We start from the raw sequence: 23995 nt of genomic DNA, 5'->3' as shown, positions 1-23995 counted from the left end.
ATACTTTAAGCACAGTGAGCCATTTTAATCAGTTCTGAGTATGGTGGGGACACTACCAAAATCCAGGTTTCCAGATGCCAGCCAGAGGCCAGCTTTGCAAACAGGCTTCCTGAGGATAGCAGTCTAAGGCCTGCAGTGTTAACTCTTCTCTGCACACTGGATAATTTTAGTCATTTAAACGGTTGCCTTTCTGTTGGGTATGTAGTAGTATCTCATGTTTTTACATTTCCCTAATGAATAATGATACTGAATACATTTTCATATATTTATTGCCCGTTTGGGTATCTTCTTGGCGAAGTGCCTATTTAAGGTCTTGCCTTTTTTTTTTAAATCCTCACCTGACGATATGTTTTTATTAATTTTAGAGAGAAAGGAAGGAAGGGAGAGAGAAACATCGATGTGAGAGAGAAACATCTATTGGTTGCCTCCTTTATGCACCCCAACTGGGGATTAGATCCTCCAACCTTTTGGTGTACAGGATGATGCTCTAACCAACTGAGCCACCCGGCCAGAACAGCTTTTGCCAATTTTAAAAAAATTAGTTGCCTTTTTTCTTATTGCTTGGTAGGAATTCTTCGTATATTCTGGATATGAGTCCTTAGTCATATTTATGTATTACAAGTAATTTCTCTTAATCTCTGACTTGGTTATTCACTTTGTAAATGATGCCTTTAGTTAAATGGGTAGTCTTAATTTTAATAAAGTCTGATCTAACAGTATGTTTCTTATGTGGATAGTGCTTTTGTCTCCCACTTAAGAAATCTTTAACTATTTCAATGTCCTGGAGATAATCTTATGTATTTTTCTGGAAGCTTTATTATTTTACCTGTCTTGCTTATATTTGTGATCCACCTCAAACTGACTGGTATAAGGAAAAGGTTAAGATTCTCTTTTTTTTTCTGTTTCTACATTATTATTCAAAAGACCTATCTTTTCCCACAGAGTGGCAGTGATGTCTTTGTTGGAAATCATGTGACTGTATGTGTGTTGGTCTGTTTCTGAATTGATTATTATGTTCCGTTAGTCTCTTTGTCTATCCTTATGCCAATAATGCACTATTTTTTATCACTGTGGCTTTATAATAAGTGTTTCTCTTTTGTAGTATAAATCTTCTTTGTTCTTCAAAATTATCTTAGCTGTCCTTCGCATTTTTTCTATTTCTTTTATTGTTGTTGTTTGTTTTGTAAATTTGAGAATCAGCTTGTCAGTTTCCACATGCAAAATAATCCTGCTGGAATTTTGAATTACATTGCATTGAATTTATAAATCAATTTAGAGAGAACTGAAATCTTAACAATATTGAATTCCATGAACATGAAATGTCTTTCCTTTTCTTTCTTTTTTTATTTATTGTTGACAATATTACAGAAGTCCCCCATATCCCCACCCCTTTGTCCTCCCTAACCTCACTCCACACTATTGTCTGTGTCCATAAACTATGCATATATGTATGTATGTTCTTTGGTTAATCTCTTCCCGTTGCCCCCACCCTTCACCCTTTACCACTCTGTGATCTGTCAGTCTGTTCCATGCTTCCATGCCTCTGGACCTATTTTGTTCACCAGTTTATTTTGTTCATTAAATTCCACATATACATGAGATCATGTGATATTTGCTTGCTCTGCCTGGCTTATTTTGCTTAGCATCATAATCTCCAAGTCCATCCATGCTGTCTCAAAGGGTAAGCGATCCTTCTTTCTTACAGCCGCATCATATTCCATTGAGTAAATTACCACAGCTTTTTTATCCACTCATCTACTGATGGGCACTTGGGCCGTTTCCAGATCTTAGCTATTGTAAATGACACTGCAATGAACATAGGGGTGCATACATTCTTTCTGAATAGTCTTTCAAGTTTCTTATGATATATTCTCAGAGGTGGGATTCCTGGATCAAAAGGCAGTTTCATTTTTAATTTTTTGAGAAAACTCCATACTGTTTTCCATAGTGACTGCACCAGTCTGCATTCCCACCAGTAGTGCACGAGGGTTCATTTTCTCCACATCCTCACCAGCACTTGTTTGTTGACTTATTGATGGTAGCCATTCTGGCAGGTGTGAAGTGATACCTCATTGTAGTTTTAATTTACCTCTCTCTGATGATTAGTGACATTGAACATTTTTCATATTTCTGTTGGCCATCTATCTGTATGTCCTCTTTGGAGAAGTATCAATTCAGTTCTTTTGCCCATTTTTTAATTGGATTGTTCATCTTCCTTTTGTTGAGTTGTATGAGTTCTTTGTATATTTTGGAAATTAATCCCTTATCAGATATATCATTGGTAAATGTGTTCTCCCATATAGTGGGTTCCCTTCTCCTTTTGTTTTTTTTGGGTTTTTTTGTGTGTTTTTTTTTATTGCTTAAAGTATTACAAAGGGTATTACATATGTGTGTGTTTTTTCCCCCCCGCCCTTGACTATCCCCTGGCCTCCCCCACCCCCCAGCGTCCCATGTCCATTGGTTATGCATATATGCATGCATACAAGTCCTTCGGTTGCTCTCTTATACCCCTCCCTCCTGCCCCCCAACTTTCCCCGGCCTTCCCACTGCATTTTGACCATCTGTTCGAGGCAGCTCTGCCTCTGTATCTATTACTGTTCAAAAGTTTATAATGGTCTCTATTATCCATGAATGAGTGAGATCATGTGGTATTTTTCCTTCATTGACTGGCTTATTTCACTTAGCATAATGCTCTCCAGTTCCATCCATGACGTTGCAAATGGTAAGAGTTCCTTCCTTTTTACAGCAGCATAGTATTCCATCGTGTAGATGTACCACAGTTTTCTAATCCATTCATCTACTGATGGGCACTTAGGCTGTTTCCAGATCTTAGCTATGGTGAATTGTGCTGCTATGAACATATGGGTGCATATATCCTTTCTGATTGGTGTTTCTGGTTTCCTGGGATATATTCCTAGAAGTGGGATCACAGGGTCAAATGGGAGTTCCATTTTCAGTTTTTTGAGGAAACTCCATACTGTCTTCTTCCATAATGGCTGCACCAGTCTGCATTCCCACCAGCAGTGCACAAGTGTTCCTTTTTCTCCACATCCTCTCCAGCACTTGTCGTTTGTTGATTTGTTGATGATAGCCAGTCTGACAGGTGTGAGATGGTACCTCATTGTTGTTTTGATTTGCATCTCTCGGATGATTAGTGACTTTGAGCATGTTTTCATATGTCTCTTGGCTTTCTGAATGTCCTCTTTTGAAAGGTGTCTATTTAGGTCCTTTGCCCATTTTTTGATTGGATTGTTTATCTTCCTTTTGTTAAGTTGTATGAGTTCCCTATAAATTTTGGAGATTAGGCCCTTATCAGATATGATATTGGCAAATATGTTTTCCCACACAGTGGGTTTTCTTGTTGTTTTGTTGATGGTTTCTTTTGCTGTGCAGAAGCTTTTTATTTTGAAGTAGTCCCATTTGTTCATTTTTTCTTTAGTTTCAAGTGCCCTAAGAGCTGTATCAGTGAAGAAATTGCTTCGGCATATGTCTGAGGTTTTGTTGCCTTTGGATTCTTCTAGAATTTTTATGGTTTCCTGTCGTACATTTAAGTCCTTTATCCATTTTGAGTTTATTTTTGTGTATGGTGTAAGTCGGTGATCTAGTTTCATTTTCTTGCATATATCTGTCCAATTTTCCCAACACCATTTATTGAAGAGACTATCCTGGCTCCATTGTATGTTCTTGCCTACTTTGTCAAATATTAATTGAGCATATTGGTTTGGGACGATTTCTGGGCTCTCTATTCTATTCCATTGATCTATATGTCTGTTCTTGTGCCAGTACCAGGCAGTTTTGAGAACAGTGGCTTTGTTTTGTTTTGTTTTGTTTTTTTTTGTTTTTATTTATTGCTTAAAGTATTACAAAGGGTATTACATATGTGTCCATTTTATCCCCCCGCCCTAGACAGTCCCCTAGCCTCCCCTATCCCCCAATGTCTTATGTCCACTGGTTATGCTTATATGCATGCATACAAGTCCTTTAGTTGATCTCTTACCCCCCTACCTCCTGTCCCCCAACCCTCCCCGGCCTTCCCGCTGCAGTTTGACAATCTGTTTGAGGCAGCTCTGCCTCTGTATCTATTACTGTTCAAAAGTTTATAATGGTCTCTATTATCCATGAATGAGTGAGATCATGTGGTATTTTTCCTTCATTGACTGGCTTATTTCACTTAGCATAATGCTCTCCAGTTCCATCCATGATGTTGCAAATGGTAAGAGTTCCTTCCTTTTTACAGCAGCATAGTATTCCATCGTGTAGATGTACCACAGTTTTCTAATCCATTCATCTACTGATGGGCACTTAGGCTGTTTCCAGATCTTAGCTATGGTGAATTGTGCTGCTATGAACATATGGGTGCATATATCCTTTCTGATTGGTGTTTCTGGTTTCTTGGGATATATTCCTAGGAGTGGGATCACAGGGTCAAATGGGAGTTCCATTTTCAGTTTTTTAAGGAAACTCCATACTGTCTTCCATAGTGGCTGCACCAGTCTGCATTCCCACCAGCAGTGCACAAGTGTTCCTTTTTCTCCACATCCTCTCCAGCACTTGTCGTTTGTTGATTTGTTGATGATAGCCAGTCTGACAGGTGTGAGATGGTACCTCATTGTTGTTTTGATTTGCATCTCTCGGATGATTAGTGACTTTGAGCATGTTTTCATATGTCTCTTGGCTTTCTGAATGTCCTCTTTTGAAAGGTGTCTATTTAGGTCCTTTGCCCATTTTTTGATTGGATTGTTTATCTTCCTTTTGTTGAGTTGTATGAGTTCCCTATAAATTTTGGAGATTAGGCCCTTATCAGATATGATATTGGCAAATATGTTTTCCCACACAGTGGGTTTTCTTGTTGTTTTGTTGATGGTTTCTTTTGCTGTGCAGAAGCTTTTTATTTTGAAGTAGTCCCATTTGTTCATTTTCTCTTTAGTTTCAAGTGCCCTAGGAGCTATATCAGTGAAGAAATTGCTTCAGCATATGTCTGAGATTTTGCTGCCTTTGGATTCTTCTAGAATTTTTATGGTTTCCTGTCGTATATTTAAGTCCTTTATCCATTTTGAGTTTATTTTTGTGTATGGTGTAAGTTGGTGGTCTAGTTTCATTTTCTTGCATATATCTGTCCAATTTTCCCAACACCATTTATTGAAGAGACTATCCTGGCTCCATTGTATGTTCTTGCCTCCTTTGTCAAATATTAATTGAGCATATTGGTTCAGGCCAATTTCTGGGCTCTCTATTCTATTCCATTGATCTATATGCCTATTCTTGTTCAGTACCAGGCAGTTTTGAGAACAGTGGCTTTGTAATACAGCTTGATATCTGGTATTGAGATCCCACCTACTTTGTTCTTTCTCAGGATTGCTGCAGCTATTCGAGGTCTTTTTTTATTCCAGATGAATTTTTGGAGAGTTCGTTCTAGATCTGTGAAGTATGCCGTTGGTATTTTAATGGGAAGTGCGTTGAATTTATAGATTGCTTTGGGTAGTATGGACATTTTAATGATGTTGATTCTACCAATCCATGAACACGGTATGTTCTTCCATCTGTTTATGTCTTCCTCTATATCTTTTTTCAACGTCCTGTAGTTTTCTGAGTAGAGGTCTTTTACCTCTTTAGTTAAGTTTATTCCTAGGTAGCTTAATTTTTTTGGTGCGATGGTAAACGGGGTTGTTTTTTTAGTTTCTCTTTCTGAAAGTTCACTATTGGTGTATAGAAATGCCTCAGATTTCTTGGGGTTAATTTTGTATCCTGCTACATTGCCAAATTCATGTATTAAGTCTAGTAGCTTTTTGATGGAGTCTCTAGGGTTCTGTATGTATAATATCATGTCGTCTGCAAATAAGGACAGTTTTACTTCCTCTTTTCCAATTTGAATGCCTTTTATTTCTTCTTCTTGCCGAATTGCAATGGCTAACACTTCCAGTACTATGTTGAACAGGAGTGGTGAGAGGGGGCATCCCTGTCTTGTTCCTGTTCTTAGGGGAAACGGTGTTAGTTTTTGTCCATTGAGTATGATGTTGGCTGTGGGCCTGTCATATATGGCTTTTATTATGTTGAGGTATGATCCTTCTACTCCCACCTTGCTGAGAGCTTTTATCAAAAATGGGTGTTGAATTTTGTCAAATGCTTTTTCTGCATCAATTGATATGACCATGTGGTTTTTTTCTTTCAATTTGTTTATGTGATGTATCACGTTTATTGATTTGCGGATATTGTACCATCCTTGCATCCCTGGGATAAATCCTACTTGGTCATGGTGTATGATCTTTCTGATGTACTGCTGGATCCGATTTGCTAAGATTTTGTTGAGGATTTTGGCATCTATGTTCATGAGGGATATTGGCCTGTAATTCTCTTTCATTGTGTTGTCTTTACCTGGTTTTGGTATTAGGGTGATGCTGGCTTCATAGAATGAGCTTGAAAGTGTTCCTTCCTCTTGAATTTTTTGTAGTAGTCTGAGGAGGATAGGTTTTAGTTCTTCCTTGAATGTTTGGTAAAACTGCCCTGTGAAGCCGTCTGGTCCTGGGCTTTTGTTTGCTGGAAGCTTTTTGATGACTGCTTCAATTTCTTCCATAGTTATTGGCCTGTTGAGATATTTAGATTCTTCCTGATTGAGTTTTGGAATGTTGTATTTTTCTAGGAATTTGTCCATTTCCTCCAGGTTGTCTAGTTTGTTGGAGTAGAGCTGTCCGTAGTATTTTTTAACAATCATTTGTATTTCTGTGGGGTCTGTTGTTATTTCGCCTCTATCGTTTCTGATTTTGTTTATTTGGGTCCTCTCTCTTTGCTTCTTGGTGAGTCTGGCTAGAGGTTTGTCAATCTTGTTTATCCTTTCAAAGAACCAGCTCTTGGTTTCATTGATTTTCTGTATTGTTTTTTTGGTCTCTATGTCATTTATTTCTGCTCTAATCTTTATTATCTCCTTCCTTCTGCTCACTCTGGGGTTTTCTTGTTGTTCTCTTTCTAATTCTTTGAGTTGTAGAGTTAGCTGATTTACTACCATTTTTTCTTGTTTTTTGAGATAGGCCTGTAGAGCTATAAACTTCCCTCTCAGGACTGCTTTCATTGTGTCCCATAGGTTTTGGATTGTTGTGTTTTCATTGTCATTAGTTTCCAGGATGTTTTGAATTTCTTCTTTGATTTCATTGGTAACCCAATCAATATTTAATAGCATGCTATTCAGCTTCCAGGTGTTTGAGTATTTTGGGTTGTTTTTATTGTAGTTTATTTCTAATATTATGCCATCGTGGTGTGCGAAGACGCTTTTTATGATTTCAATCTTCTTGAATTTGGGGATACTTTGCTTGTGACCCAATATATGGTCTATTTTTGAATATGTCTTATGAGCATTTGAGTAGAATGTATATTCCCTGGCTTTGGGGTGAAGTGTTCTGAAGATGTCTGTTAAGTCCATCTGATCTAGTGAGTCATTTAGGATTGCTGTTTCTTTGCTGATTGTTTGTCTAGAGGATTTATCCAGTGTTGTCAGTGGTGTATTAAAGTCCCCGACTATGATTGTATTGTTGTCGATCTCTCCTTTGATATCTTCCAGGAGTTTTTTTATGAATTTGGGTGCTCCTGCATTGGGTGCATATATGTTTACCAGAGTTATATCTTCTTGTTGTATTGATCCCTTTAGTATTATGAAGTGGCCTTCCTTATCTCTTGTTATGGCCTTCACTTTGAGGTTTATTTTGTCCGATATAAGTATTGCTACCCCAGCTTTCTTTTCCTTTCCATTTGCCTGAAAGATATTTTTCCATCCTTTCACTTTCAGTCTGTGTGAGTCCCTTCTAATGAGGTGGGTTTCTTGTAGACAGCAGATGTATGGGTCATGTTTTTTTATCCATTCAGCCACTCGATGTCTTTTGTTTGGAGCATTTAGTCCGTTTACGTTTAAAGTTATTATTGAAAGGTACTTGTTTGTAGCCATTTCTGTTTTTGTGTGGCTGTTTTCTTTCTTTGCTTTTTATTTCTTATTTTTATACCAGTCCCTTTAGCATTCCTTGCATTGCTGGCTTGGTGGTGATAAACTCCCTTAGCCTTTTTTTGTCTGTGAAGCTTCTTATTTCCCCTTCAAGTTTGAATGATAGCCTTGCTGGATAGAGTATTCTTGGATTCAGACCTTTGCTTTGCATCACTTTGTAAATTTCCGTCCATTCTTTTCTGGCCTGATGTGTTTCTGTTGAGAAATCATTTGATAATCTAATGGGAGATCCCTTGTATGTAACTTTCCGTCTCTCTCTTGCAGCCTGTAAGATTCTCTCTTTGTCCTGAACATTTGCCATGGTAATTATGATGTGTCTTGGTGTGGGTCTTTTTGGATTCACCTTGCTTGGGACTCTCTGGGCTTGTGTGACTTTTTTCTTCCCCACCTCAGGGAAGTTTTCTGATATTATTTCTTCCAATAGGTTTTCTAATCCTTGTTCCTCTTTCTGTTGTTCTGGCACCCCTATTATTCGTATGTTGTTTCATTTCATGTTGCCCCAAAGCTCTCTTAGACTCTCCTCCTGTCTTTTAATTTTTTTCTCCAATTGAAGTACAGTTTGGGTGTGTTTTGCTTCCTTTTCTTCTAATTCACTAATTCGGTCTTCCGCTTCTCCTGTTCTACTCTTGATACTTTCAATGGTGTTTTTTATTGCAGCTATATCGCTCTTCATTTTTTCTTGGGTCTTACTTAAGTTGTTGATTTTTTCATCTGTTTCATCTTGCGTCTTGCATAAGTTGTCGATTTTTTCCTCCATCCGGTTTATGCACTCTAGGATCCTTATTCTGAATTCTTTTTCTGTCATGTTGCATGCCTCTGTATCACTTAGCTGCTTTTCTGGTGAGTCCTCCTTTTCTTTCCTTTGGGGATTTCTTTGTCTACCCATGTTTGATCTCACTGACATATGTAGATATTGAGTCGTTCAGTGGCTGCTCCCTAGGTGGCAGTGGCTCCTCGGACTGTGGTTGCTCCTTGGGCAGTTGTGGTAGCAGCTGCTCCTCTGTTGGTAGCAGGTCCTCTGATGGGTGCTGTTCACAGCTGTTGTGGCTCTTCTGGCTGGTGGAAGGAGGCTTCACACACACCAGCTGTTCCTCAGACAGAGCGTGTGGTGATCAGGAGGCCGCTGTTGCTAGGATCTGCTTTCTGTGGGGAGAAGCAGGGCTCCTCTGAGATCACGTAGTCGTGCTGCTTGAGAGCCGTTGTTGCCGGGTTAGTAGCTGGTCTCTGGATGCCGGTAACAGCCACTCAAAATGGCACGGTCTCCGCGGCTGAGCCGGCACCCCTTCTCATTTTGTTGAGGTTTCTTTTGCTGTGCATAGCTTTTTAGTTTGATGTAGTCACATTGGTCCGTTTTTCCTTTGTTTCTTTTTCCCGAGGTGATGATTGGTGAAAATACTACTATGTGAGATGCCTGAGATTTTACTCTCTGTGGTTTTCTTTTTTTTTTTTTTTTAGGATATATATGGTTTCCCACCGTATGTTTAAATCTTTTATCATTTTGAGTTTATTATTGTGTATGGTGTAAGTTAGTTGTCCAGTTTCATTTCTTTGCATGTATCTGCCCAATTTTCCTAAAACCAGTATTGAAGAGACGGTCTTTACTCTATTGTATGTTCTTGCCTCCTTTGTCAAATATTAATTGACCATAATGGCATGGGTCGATTGGGGTCTCTTTTCTGTTACATTGGTCTATAGCCTGATCTTGTGCCAGTACCAGGATGTTTTTATTACAATGGCTTAGTAGTAGAGTTTGATATCCAGTATTGGGATACCTCCAACTTTGTCCTTCTTTCTCTAGATTGCTGTGGCTATTTGGGTCTTTTTTGGTTCCATATAAATGTTTGGAATGTTTGTTCTAGATCTGTGAAATATGCTGTTGGTATTTTAATAGGGATTACATTGAATCTTTAGATTGTTTTAAGGAGTATGGACATTTTAATGATGTAAATTCTTCCAATCCATGAACATGGTATATGCTTCCATTTGTTTATATCTTCCTCTATCTCTTTTTTCAATGTCCTGTAGTTTTCTGAGTAAGGGTTTTTTACTTCCTTGGTTAGGTTTATTCCTAGGTATCTTAGTTTGAACTGTGAATTGTTACTGCACTTCTTTCATTTCTGATTTTATTTATTTGGGCTCTCTCTTTGTTTCTTGATGAATCTGGCTAAAGTTTCATCAGTCTTGTTTATTTTGCCCAGCCAGCATGGCTCAGTGATTGAGCTTCGACGTTTGAACCAGGAGGTCACAGTTTGATTCCCAGTCAGGGCACATGCCTGAGTTATTGGGCTGGATCCCCAGTGTGGGGCGTGCAGGAGGCAGCCAATCAATGATTCTTTCTCATCATTGATGTTTCCGTCTCTCTCTCCCTCTCTCTTCCTCTCTGAAATCAATAAAAATATTTTTTTAAGAAAAGAAAAAAAATCTTATTTATCTTTTCAACGAACCAGTTCTTGGTTTCATTGATCTTTGGTACTGTTTTTGTAGTCTCTATGTCATTTATTTCTGCTCTCATCTTTATTATTTCCTTCCTTCTTACTCTGGGCTTGTTCTCACTTTCATTTTCTTTTCTTTTTTTCCTTTTTTCTTTACTTATCAGTGTTTTATAGTTTTCAACATAGAGGTTTTGCATATCTTTCATTAAATATTTTTAAATCTTTGTAATTTCTTAGATGCTATAAATGGTATTCTTAAATTTATTTTTTATAAGTTTTTCCCTGATATGTCGAAAGAACTGGGTTTTTGTGTATTGAACTTGGATCCAGCAATCTTACTATATTCACTTATTACTCTCATAGTTTAATTTATTTGGGTTTATCTGTGAACATAATAATGTTATCTGTTTATACAATTTGAGTTTTGATTTTTGAAACTTTATACTTCTAAATTTTTTTTCTTGCCTTATTGCACTGGCTTAGACCTCTAGTACAGTGTTGAATAGTGGATATCCTTCTCAGAAGAAAAGCATATGATAATTATCGAGGGCATCTGATATAGATATCATTTATCTTAATAAGGAAGTTGTCTTCTGTTTCTAGTTTATGAGAGCTTTATATCATGAATAGGTATTGTATTTTATCAAATGCTTTTCCTGCATATTAAGGTCATCATAAGATAATTGTGAATTTTAAGTGTGATAAATTAATAACAGAGAATCTAGTCCAAAGTAAGCACTCAATTTTTAGCTATTATTCTTCTGAGGACTTTTTGTTATAGAAGATACTAGAGGCCCAGTGCACAAATTCGTGCACAGGTGGGGCTGGCTGGCCGACCCCGATTGGGCTAATTGGGCTGGGCTGGCTGGGGGTAGGGGCTACAGGTGGTTGGCCAGCTGGGGTAAGGAGCTGCTGGCAGTTGGTTGGCCAGCCCCGTCCCGATCAGGGTGGGGGGGCCTCCCAAGGGCAGGACACCGCCCCCTGGTCGAACTCCCGGTCAAGGGGACAATTTGCATATTAGCCTTTTATTATATAGGATAGTGGCTAGTATTGCTTCTCAAGATGCAAGGATTTACTTAAAAGTTTTTGTAACTCGTTTTCATATTCTAAAATGGGTTGATGAATTGTAATAGTCCAGTGGGATGTTGGGATGTTCGGTAATTTTAAACATGAATTATGTTAACTTTATTATCCATGCTTATATTGTTTCTTTGCCAGGTATCTATCATTTAAAAGATTAGTTGATTTTATTTGATAGGCTTTATGCTTTTTTGTTTCTATATCCTTTTAAAAATAAATGATAATTTAGGTGTTTTATTAGTAAATTTTAGTATTAGGGCAGAATATTCAAATAACCAGATGTATGTTTTTCTTCTTTGGTTATGAAGTATGCAGTAGGTATTGTGGTCTTGTGTATAGACTTGGATTTGGGGATCTGGTAGAACTAGATTTACATCCTGGCATCACCACTTATTAACAGTATTGCTACTAGAAGCTATGTTTTCTCTCTGAGCCCCTTTTTCTCTCTTAAAAAAAAAAGTTAATTTTCATTTTCTAGAATTTTATGTAATTTCAATATGCTTTTTTTGGTTTGTTTTTGATGTAATTTTTTAGCATAATTATTTTATGATTCACACATATTGTTTTATGTATCAATAATCATTTATTGTTATTGCTTAGTAATATTCTATTTTATGGATAGGTCATTTATTCTTTTTTCTTATGGATGTTCCAAAAATAAGAAAATTTTGGGGGGTGATGGATATATTCATTATCTTGATTGTTTCATGGTATATTTAGCAAATGCACTCTAAATTATTGTATGCTGAGCCCTAGTCAGTGTGTCTCAGTGATTGATTGGAGTGTGGTACTGTACAGCAAAAGGTCATGGGTTCCCCTTAGCTGGTTTAGTTCATTGGATAGAGCGTCAGCCTGCTGATTGAAAGGTCCCCGGTTTGATTCCCATTCGGGGCACATGCCCAGGTTGCGGGCTCAGTTCCATTAGGGGGTATGCAGGAGGCAGACGATCAGTGATTCTCATCATTGATGTTTCTGTCTCTCTTTCCCTCTCTCTTCCTTTCTGAAATCAATAAAAATATTTTTTAAAAAAAAAAAAAAAAAAAAAGGTCATGGGTTCAATTCCTGGTCAGGGCACATACCTAAGCTTTGAGTTCAATCGTGGTTGGGGTGCATGCAGGAGGCAACTGATGCCTCTCTCTCCCTCTCCTTCGTGTGTGTCTCTCTCTCAAATTAATAAAAACATATCCTCGGGTTAGGATGAAAAATAAGTTAAAAGGTAAATAAATTATTGTATGTTGATTATAGTTCAAAAGAGCTGTTAAAAAAGTTAAATTGTCATCTGATGAATGATTAACAAAAAGAAAAAAGTATTTCTAGCTTGTTCTAATGTATCTCCAGTTTTAATACCTTAACTACTGTTTAGTAAACTAATATTAATACTTTAAAAGCCACTAATGGTTTATATTACTCTGGGTTGTTCCGGATTAAATCACATATCATATTTAAAAGCATTTAGCAGGCCGAAACCAGTTTGGCTCAGTGGATAGAGCATCGGCCTGCGGACTGAAGGGTCCCGGGTTCGATTCCGGTCAAGGGCATGTACCTGGGTTGCGGGCACATCCCCAGTAGGAGATGTGCAGGAGGCAGCTGATCGATGTTTCTCTCTCATCGATGTTTCTAACTCTCTATCTCTCTCCCTTCCTCTCTCTGTAAAAAATCAATAAAATATATTTAAAAAAAAAAAAAAGCATTTAGCAGCCCAGTCGACGTGGCTCAGTAATTGAACATCAACCTATGAATGAACCAGGAGGTCACGGTTCGATTCCCCGTCAGGGCACATGCCTGGATTGCTGGCTCAGTCCCCAATGTGGGTGTGCAGGAGGCAGCTGATCAGTGATTCTCTTTCATCATTGATGTTTCTATTTCTCTCTCCCTCTACCTTCCTCTCTGAAATCAATAAAAATAAATTTTAAAATGAATAAAAGCATTTGGCAGGTAAATGTCCAACAAAGTTAATCTTTTATATTCTTTCTTTTTCCAAGTTTTAATTAACAGTACTCCCTATTTCTAATGATCTAGTTGCAGATTGTCTTGATTTGATTGAGTTAATAAAGAACCCAAGATTGTTGTTCTGGAAACTCAAGTTTTGTTTTTCTTCAAAAGGCTATGCTTCTCTCATTTATTTCAGATGCTTCAGTTTCCACATTTGAATTTATATTCTAAATATGAAATAATTTAGACTTATTTTTCTCTTAACATGTATCCTATGTATTATGAAATTAATTTTTAGATCTTACCTTTAGGAAATCAGGGCAATTTTTTAATCAATTTTACTTTCTTCCTTTAAAGTTAATCTTATTTTCAACCATTATATATGTGATTATATAAAATGCTTGGAATTCAAAATGATCTCAGTTAAAGCCAATATAATTTCAAACTTTAGAAGTTAGCTTAAAATGTACCATTAATCAGTTGCCCACTTCACACACACACACACACACACACACAAACTTTATATAGGACCTTGCTTCATAAGAATTTAAACTCACACCCATAGTCCTTTCATGTAGACTAAGTCAACCTAAAATTTATGTGTAGGAGAAGCTTAAAGATGTTGCCCAATACTCCAGAGCCAGGGCTAGCTAGGACAGATACCTGTGGAAATCTGTTAGAGCAAGAGTACTTAGCTAGTGGATTGGAACAAACTAGTAGTTCTCAAAGTCAGCATCAGACAGGTGTCCTAGATGCCCTGTTGAGTTTGCTACTTGGTAGTTTTGCTACTTGATGATCTTGGGCAAGGCATTTTATCTCTGTACCTCAATTTCATCACTTGTAAAATGCTCTGACCACCTCTCAATGATCCTATGAGATCACGCATATGAGAAAGCTTTGGGCATATTCAGAAGTTGTATATATGAAAATGTATGGTCCTCATGCTACTTGCTGCCTATATTTCTCTTGATCATGTCCTTCACTTATAGTTGGCCTGGAGTTTCCACATTGGAAGGGTAGTCAGTATCCTTTCAACATCTCCTTCCTTCCCACCCATCCTGTGATTTCAGGGCTATAGGACAATGAAAACTAAGCTCCCTTTTATAGAAGGAAGGAAGGCCTCTTCTCTTGAGATTCATATAATTTTTTAATTTGAGGCATTTTGATACCATAGAGAAAGTAGAGTATGAAGCTTTTACCACCCTAAGTATTTTATCTCTAAGTGGTAGCATTTATTAAGCATGTGCCAGGATTTATTCTTCACAGCAGTGCGACATTGAATGCTTGAGTGATTGTCCAAGGTCATAGAGCTGGGATTCATACACAAGTGCAGACTCTTAACCCCACTGTCATATTGCTTTTCCAATTATTACTCAACCTTCAGTATCAATGTGAGACTAAAAGTGATGCATGTTCATTGTAGAGAAAGGAAAACAAAAACTCATAATTTTATAATCCAGAGGTAATCAGTTAAAAGCAGTTCCTTCCCATTTTTCCTAAATCAAACCATTTCCCTCTTACTGTATATCCATAGTCTTTCCACTTTTTACACTTTATAAATAGTGCTGTAGTGATATTACTAGAACTGGAATTACTGGATCAGAGGACATGATCATAAGTGCTTGCCATGTATTGGTTGCCAGATTGTCTGAGAAGCCAACAATAATATATTCTCGTCTGCAGTGTTTGAAAGTTTTAGGTTTGTTTAAAAAATTAGGATGATACCAAAATAAAGGTCATTTTCTTTTGTTTGTTGCTGTGTTTTGAATGCCATAGCTTTACCATGCTTCTGTATTTATGACAGATAGTTGTGAGAATTATTTGTCCTCAAGACAGTGGTTCTCAACTGGGGAGTGATTTTGCCCCCAGGGAAATTTGGCAATGTCTAGAAACATTTTTGTTATTGTCAAGAGGTGGAGTGGTACCACTTGTATCTAGTAGGTCGAGACCAGAGATGCTGCTGAACACCCTGCAATGCATAGGACAGGCCCATGACAGAGAGTTACCCAGCCTAAAACGCCAGTAGTACTAAGACTGAGAAACCCTGGTTTATAGTCAGCTCCTGAAATCTAGAAGAAATCCATTGACAAATACTCTAAACACTTCTACATCTTTCTCTGTTATCTAAGAATAGAAAAGTTCAGCTTTTTTTCTGACTTTAACTGCAAAACAGGAGAGCTTTGTTTGGTTAATCTCTGGATTGTTAAGTTCTTAATATTGTAATAAAATCTAATGAAATCAGTTCTCAAAGAACTTTCCTAAAGCCCTTTGAAAGTTTCACGATGTTTTCTGTCACTCTTTTAATGATTCTACAGTGTACCCTCCTTTAGATTTGCCTTAGCTTTTTTTGAGGCGGGGGGGCTTACCACTAAAATATATAATGTCTCTGATTCCCAAAACAAAAAATCCACAACTTCTTATGGGAATTAGTAATTAGAATATCTTTTGAACCTAAACTCAAAGCAACTCCTACAACATAAAACTTAATTTATTTAGGGGCTTTTAGTTGGGGTTCAATTCATTTGCCTTTAATTTTCATATATATATATCAATTTTCTTCTCTTATTAGTTACAATAAAAACCTTATAGCAACTAGTAATATCCTACATAAAAAATCTCATTGGGATGTTATTTCTTTTTTTTTTTTTTAATTAAATCTTTATTGTTCAGATTATTACATTTGTTCCTCTTTTTTCCCCCATAACTCCCCTCCTCCCAGTTCCCGCCCCACCATCCGCAATCACTCCCCACCCACTGTCCTCATCCATAGGTGCATGATTTTTGTCCAGTCTCTTCCCGCATCTCCCACACCCCTTTCCCCCCCAAGAATAGTCAGTCCATTCCCTTTCTATGTCCCTGATTCTATTATAATCACCAGTTCATTCTGTTCATCGGATTATTTATTCACTTGATTCTTAGATTCACGTGTTGATAGATGCATATTTGTTGTTCATAATTTGTATCTTTACCTTTTTCTTCCTCTTCCTCTTCTTAAAGGATACCTTTCAGCATTTCATATAATCCTGGTTTGGTGGTGATGAACTCCTTTAGCTTTTCCTTATCTGTGAAGCTCTTTATCTGACCTTCAATTCTGAATGATAGCTTTGCTGGATAAAGTAATCTTGGTTGTAGGTTCTTGGCATTCATCACTTTGAATATTTCTTGCCACTCCCTTCTGGCCTGCAAAGTTTCTGTTGAGAAATCAGCTGACAGTCGTATGGGTATTCCCTTGTAGGTAACTGAGTTTCTTTCTCTTGCTGTTTTTAAGATTCTCTCTTTATCTTTTGCTCTTGGCATTTTAATTATGATGTGTCTTGGTGTGGTCCTCTTTGGATTCCTTTTGTTTGGGGTTCTCCGCGCTTCTTGGACCTGTAAGTCCATTTCTTTCACCAGGTGAGGGAAGTTTTCTGTCATTATTTCTTCAAATAGGTTTTCAATATCTTGCTCTCTCTCATCTTCTGGCACCCCTATAATTCTGATGTTGGTACGCCTGAAGCTGTCCCAGAGGCTCCTTACACTATCCTCGCATTTTTGGATTCTTTTTTCATTTTGCTTTTCCGGTTGGGTGTTTTTTGCTTCCTCGCATTTCAAATCATTGACTTGATTCTTGCGCTCCTCTGTTCTGCTGTCGGGAGTCTGTATAATATTCTTTATTTCAGTCAGTGTATGCTTAATTTCTAGTTGGTTCCCCAATATAACATCGAGGGTCTCATTAGTTTTCTTGTAGATCTCATTAAGTTTATCGGCGGCTTCTAAACAGTTCTTGAGAGACCTTAAAAGTGTGGTTCTGAACTCTAGATCTTCCATTGACAATTTTGTCCTGTTTCTTTGTCTCCGCATTTTGTTATGCTTCCTTGGTGCACCCCCTAGTGGTCTTTGTTCGTGGTCTTATAGTTAAATCTTGATTGTTGTAGCTAATTCCAGGGAGGGTTTGACCTCCAGGCCAAGTGGCTATGAGAATCAGCTGTGTCAGCAGTGAGAGAACTTCTGTCCTCTAGGGAGGTGCTAATCTGGCGTTTGCCTGAGGCTATCCGGCAAATGCCTCTGTGCAGGGCTTGGGCGGGGCGGGTCGCACAGGATCAACAGGGTGGGCCGGAGAGAGCAGTTATGGCGGCTCTCAGTCCTGTCCCCAGGGGCTCTGCCTCTCTGAGTCCCAGCACCCGCTGCAAACCTCGGAGAGAAAGCTGCACTCGCTCTGTCCGAAGCCAGGCAGTCCCGCTTCTCCCATTTGAGTCTGGGTCCCTAAAGACTCGCCCGTATCTGGAGCTCAGAGTCTGCGACTCCCTCCCAATTGAAAACGCCAACCGCGCCCTCTGCCGCCAGCCCGCTCCGCGCACTCCGCACCTCAGAATTTGACTTAAGCACTGTGCCTCCTCTGAGTGTCCGTATGCGTTTCTCTTTCCTCCTAGTTGTAGGACTTCCACTCAGCCAGCGTTCCAGTGGTTTTGGGTGATGTCCGTTCCGTCTTTTAGTTTCACTTTTGAAGTAGTTGTTCAAAGCAGCAAACTCCGGCGTTAACCTATGCCGCCATCTTGGTTCTCCTGGGATGTTATTTCTGTATCATTAACAGGTAGAAAAATGTTCAGTGCACCCAAATTTCTCTTTTAGCCATCAGTCCTCACCAAGGGGAACATGATAATCTTATTTGTTGGGGTTGGAGAGACCCTGAAAGTCATATTTATTCTTGTTAATTTGGTACGTTTATATGTAGGTTCCAGAAAACTTGTGAATTTCTCTGAAATTTTTTCCATACATACCTTGGGACTACTAGAGCTGAAATAAGTGTTGTCTTTGTTCTATTTTCGTAGCCCTGCTTTGTCTACACAAAGGCTATTGCTGAGCTTTGTCCTTTTGTGCTTCACAGGAGCCAGCACCTATGACAGAAGACCTGCTAGAGGAGCAGTCGGAGGTTCTGGCTAAATTGGGCACCTCCGCGGAAGGGGCTCACCTCCGGGCACGCATGCAGAGCGCCTGTCTGCTGTCAGATATGGAGTCTTTTAAGGTGGGTCACACTGTCAGGGCTCAGGATTCTATTTTGAGTTATTCTGGGATAAAGCTGTAAAAGTCACTCAATAAAGTGGTATGAAGACCTGAATGTCCTTTTTATTAAAAGCTTTTTATTTCATTAGTAGTTATAACATCCCGCTTCTGTCTCCTAAAGGTTGTATTCAGAGTTGCTTCTTGAGTTTAAAAAAAACAAAGAACAATCTTTGAATAATAGTTGAAAGTTGAGACTTGAGTAATTTTTTATCTGCATTGGGATGTCTTCCTCCTTTGTGTGTGTTCAGCCAATATCATGCAAGGTTTTTAGGAAACCCTTAGGATTTAACATAGGTTCCTTCGTTCAACAGGCCTTTGATATTCTACTTTGTGACTTGCACTGTGATTAGATAAGTAAGAAATACAGTGTTTATTCTCAGTTACAGTCTGTTGAGGTTGTGTAAATAAGTGTGTGATGAGTTCTTTTATGAAGGCAGGTCTAAGAGGGGACTAACTCTACTGAGTGGGTCCGGGCAGGTTTCTCAGATGAGTCCCCATTTAGGATGAGTAGGCATTTGCTCCCTACTCATTATAGGCCTGTATTTAGACCATAGAGAATTCAGAGAATGATGACATTTAGCTTGCTAGCTAAAAAAAACCCAGGATGAAGGAAAGTCTTTATTATTATTATTATTACTTATTTTTAAAAGAAGAGACAAGTATATGTATATATTTTTGAAAACCAAGTAGGTAGCCCATTGGGCCACAGGGCTTCCTTTCTACTGCTGATCCCCAGAGCTGTCTCCCAGGCACAGACTTTCCTCCTTACTCCATTGCACCACGATGGACCCCACATCCCCATTCCACACCCCTCCTCAGTTCTGCTCTGTGCTACAGGCCAGCCTGAGTGTGAGTTTCTCCAACATAAACAGCCATGAAAACACATGCCACTTTCATCTTCCCAGCTAGCAGGTTTGTGACAGTAAAAGGAAGCCTCTTATTCCCTGCTTATTCCCCCCATACTTACTAAAAGAAACAATCTTTAGTAAACCTCAAGAGCTGCATGTTTTCCTTAGAGACAAACGATACATAAAATGTGTGAGTTATTTTGTGCTGTGAAATAAGAAAGAGAGATGTGTTGTTTTAAAACAAACATTTGGCACAATGAATAAATAGAAGTCAGTTGGATCCTGGCCGGTGTGGCTCAGTTGGTTGTAGCGTTGTCCCATAACCCCAAAAGGTTGCAGGTTCAATTCCTGAGAGAGTGAAAAATCATTTGGCTCTCGGGGCATGTGTTAAATCAAAAAAGTAAATAAGAGAATTGGCTTAGGGAGTGTGTGCATCGTAGGCAGTACTAGCCTGCCCAGTGGCTCTTTTGTTGTTGTTGTTTCTTTTAATCCTCACCCGAGTTTATGTCCTTATTGGTTATTTTTAGAGAGAGAGAGAAACATTGATGTGAGACAGAAACATCAATCAATCGCCTCCTGTAAGCACCCCGACCAGGGGTGGAATCTGTAACCTAGGGAATTGAACCTACAACACTTTGGTGTATGGGGCGACACTCAACCACTGAGCCACTCTGGCCTGTTACCTGACCTCTGCCTGCCTTCATATTCATCTGTCCTTGTCCTACCACAGTATCCTTCCAGAGGCAAGTACAGAATGAAATCCAAATTGGAACTGTAAAAGCTTTTCCCCATAGAAACATATCAGCTCCTGATGGTAAGGTTCTATATAATGCCTTCAACACTGCTTCAGCAAAACTAGAGTTCATTAGACTCTTTTGGATTAACCTGGGCACCTACAAACCTCTCATAACATTGTTTTAATCAGAAAATAGACTATTTCAAATAGCCTTTTTTACACATCTGTCCCTACGCAGGAATCAGGTCACATATTTAAGGAAATATGTAGTCACTCTAAAATAGATATGGTTGCCTCTCCCTTTTCGCATAGGGGTGACTTGCTTTAGGGGCCCTTGGGAGCGTCCCCAGAGCTTTGGATGAATGCTGAGAGGGACCTGAGGTACCTACACCTTACAACCCCAGAAGCACAGGGCCTGTTTGTGAGCATGCCCTTGGATGCATACCTAGAACAGCAGAACAAAGACAAGCCAGAGCTGAAGTGCGCCTTGACCTTCTCCTGGTAGCAGTTTGTTTAGCCTGGTATTGGAAGAACAACCAGAGAGAAGAATGTGGTGTAAACTGTCTTTTTTTTTTTTAAACACATTCTGTAGTACAGGAGTTCAATATTATTTTCTTTTTTAAGTTTTCACTCTTCACTCGAGGCCTATTTCTGGGTTCCTAAGATGTTCTCAGTGGGTGTGGTATAGCCTGGTTAATATCCAGATCTTTGTGCATGAATCCTGATTCATGCAGTAATCTTGACCTTTTGCAGTTCACAGCAGTAGTTGTTGCCATGATGCCATAGCCCTTAACAGGGGTGGGGAACGCCCAGTCTGCAGGCCGTATAAGACCTGAGAAATCATTTGGTCTGGCCCTGCCAAGGCATTAAGGGTGAGTTAATTAAATGTTTGACCAAATATAGCAGGCTAATTTTTAAGTTGATAATTTTATGTGGCCCTCAAATGATGTTATAAATATCCAAATGGCCCTTGGCAGAAAAAAGGTTCCCCACCCCTGCCTCAGAAGTTTATGTTGTTGACTGGGTTAAGGACCCTCCTCTGATTCCTTATCCCCTCAGAGGGATTTCCTAAAGTGGTAGGGATGGTTAAGGTGGTAGCCAGTGAGCTCAAGAAGCAAGAATTAACAGTTTTGCTCCTCACATTTAAGACTAGCCATTCTCTTCAAGTCTGTTTGCATTTTGGTCTGAGGTTAATTTTATTCAAAAAGAAAGAAAATGACCTTCCGCTTAGCACTTTGTTGATGTTTACATGACTTACTATTTCAGGCAATTAAATATAGTACTCATACAGGAAGATTATGTTGTGGTAGACAATATAACCAAAAGGTACGTGTTTAATGTGTGTACACGTATCCTTTGAGTATTAGGGGATAATACATATACCTATCCTTAGTACTCTGCTAATATATTACTGTACACTTGCAAAAGAGAAGTCTGTGCCTTACTACTAACACTGGGAAGCCTCTACTTTTATCCCAGCCTTGAATGTGGAATTACTTAAGGGATTTTGAAATACAACCTTGTAAATTCTATAGAATTATCCACTGAGTAAAAATTTAATTAGTTAGATTTGAGAAACCTGAACAATAATAGTTTGAATTTCAATTCCGTACCAGCACAAAAGCAGTTTATGTGAGAGTAATGTTGTACATAAAGCACAAGAATTTGATGGCTGAATAGAACATTTTTGAGGTTAGCTGATATTTACTGCAGTATTGATTTATTGAGGGGGAAAAAAGAGCAGAATTTTCCCATTATTAGGTTGTTATTCTTTCATGTTGTCTATTATTTAATTTACATGACCTGCACTTATTTGATACTTTTCTAAGTTTTGAGTAGTTATGCTATAATTTACAACTATGTAACTTATCTGTTTAAGAGAATTATTTTCACTTTACATAAAATTTTTATTTCCAAATTCATCAAATGGAAGTATTTTCTTTGTCTATAAAATAGAGACAGCAAAAGTAAAATGCTTTTAGTATTTTAACATTTGATCTGTTTTCGAGGTGACACCCAAACTCATGTCACATACTAGATTTTATAAATATTAGGTAGGCTTTTTGTGAGAGAGAAAGTATGATCTTGCAAACAGGTTTATCAGTAACTGTTGACTTATATTTGGTTCTGCTGAATTTTTGGCCTTGATTTAGGCAGCTAATCCAGGTTGTTGTCTAGAAGACTTTGTGAGGTGGTACTCACCCCGGGATTACATTGAAGAGGAAGTGATTGATGAAAAGGGAAACACGGTTCTGAAAGGAGAACTGAGTGCCCGAATGAAGATTCCAAGCAACATGTGGGTGGAAGCCTGGGAAACAGCTAAGCCAGTTCCTGCCAGAAGGCAGAGGAGACTCTTTGATGATACGCGGGAAGCAGAAAAGGTAACTGAGGTTTGGGTATCTAACACTAAAGTGGTAGTTATTGTTCTAGCATTTTAAAAACTCACTATCATAGACATGAGAAGCAAAGCATTGAAATTCAATGAGCCTTTTATGTATCTACTATTTACACTTAAGATTTTGAATTTAGTTGCAGTTAGGCCCAAAAATAAGATATCCATATTTTATGTAGCATGCTTACCATTGGACTGTCTCATCTTACAGCATATATCAAAAACCTTAAAAAATGGTCATGTCCTTTGACCTAGCAATTCTACTACCAAGAAATTTATTCAGGAAATAATGAGAAATATGTAAAGGTCAATGTACAAGAATGATGTTCAGCAAAGTTTTTTAGTGAAAAGTGCATATAACCAAAGTTACCAAAAATAAGCTTGGTTCGATAAATTATGGTATGATCATTTAGTGAACTGCTCTTCAATTACTAAAAAATATTTGGAATTCTAATGAATAGTGGTAGCTGCCTGATATCAAATTGCCCCACATATCCTCCTACCCACCATCCACCGGCCTCCCAAATAATCCCATGCACTTAATAAGTAATAAATAAATCCATGCCTTAAGCATTACTAGGAGACAGAGATTACAGTGACCTTCAAATTAGAACTATAAGTAGAGAAACAAGCCAAATACCAATGGAGTTCCCATTGCTGCAGGAGAGTGTGGACAGGGACTTTTAAGATGAGCTGAGGGATACAGATGGAGCACAGAGTCACCCCAGAAAGAGAGAGCTTAACACTGGGCACCAGGTAGAGCTTGATAGTTCACAGCATGGCTACAGGGAGAGGCTTAAAGTAAGCTGGACGAGAAGTGAACACTCAGAGACACTGTCTTGGGAAACCAGATATATAGAGAAGGGTTGATACCCCTTAGATAAAGAAATGATGGGAAAGAAGGAAATGAGAGGGAAATTAAGGATCATGCAGAAGTGAAAGACAAACAAGGCTTATCAACCGCCTGGCCAGTGTGGCTTGGTAGAGTGTCGATCTGTGAACTAAGAGGTCACGGTTTGATTCCCAGTTAGGGCACTTGCCTGGGTTGCGGGCTCAATGCCCTGTAAGGGGCGTGATTCTCTTTCATCATTGATGTTTCTATCCCTCTCTCCCTCATCCTTCCTCTCCCAAATCAATAAAATAATAAAAGAAAAAAATCATCAATGAAGGAAAAATACCACATGATCTCACTCATTTCTGGATAATAAAGACCATTATAAACTTATGAACAAAAATAGATACAGAGGCAGAGCTGCCTCGAACAGATTGTCAAACTACAGCAGGAAGGCTGGGGAGGGTGGAAGGGCAGGCGGGGGGCGGTAAGAGATCAACCAAAGGACTGTATGCATGCATATAAGCATAACCAATGGACATAAGACACTGGGGGGTAGGGGAGGCCAGGGGATTGTCAAGGGCGGGGGGGAAAAAAGGAGACATATGTAATACTCTTTGTAATACTTTAAGCAATAAAAATAAAAAAAAAATAAAAAAAAAAATAACATCAACCTCCCTCATCCTCTGCTGTCCTTTAAAGAAACTGCAGAAAAGGGG

At 38.6% G+C, this 23995-nt stretch overlaps 1 protein-coding gene across 1 annotated transcript in view; it reads left to right on the top strand.

Annotated features, from left to right (window-relative positions):
• The window catches only part of RAB3GAP1 (RAB3 GTPase activating protein catalytic subunit 1), a 95137-nt gene that overhangs the window by 59588 nt on the left and 11554 nt on the right, over positions 1–23995 (top strand). Inside the window, exons 18-19 of the mRNA XM_081095380.1 lie at positions 18293–18430; positions 22206–22433. Coding sequence (XP_080951506.1) covers positions 18293–18430; positions 22206–22433 — 366 coding nt within the window. The remainder of the gene's footprint in view (positions 1–18292; positions 18431–22205; positions 22434–23995) is intronic.

The sequence above is a fragment of the Myotis nattereri genome (genome assembly GCF_964212035.1).
Source record: "Myotis nattereri genome assembly, chromosome: 7".
Lineage (NCBI taxonomy): Eukaryota > Metazoa > Chordata > Mammalia > Chiroptera > Vespertilionidae > Myotis > Myotis nattereri.
Note: the sequence above shows the minus strand (reverse complement) of the source record. Positions and strands in the feature narration are given on the sequence as shown.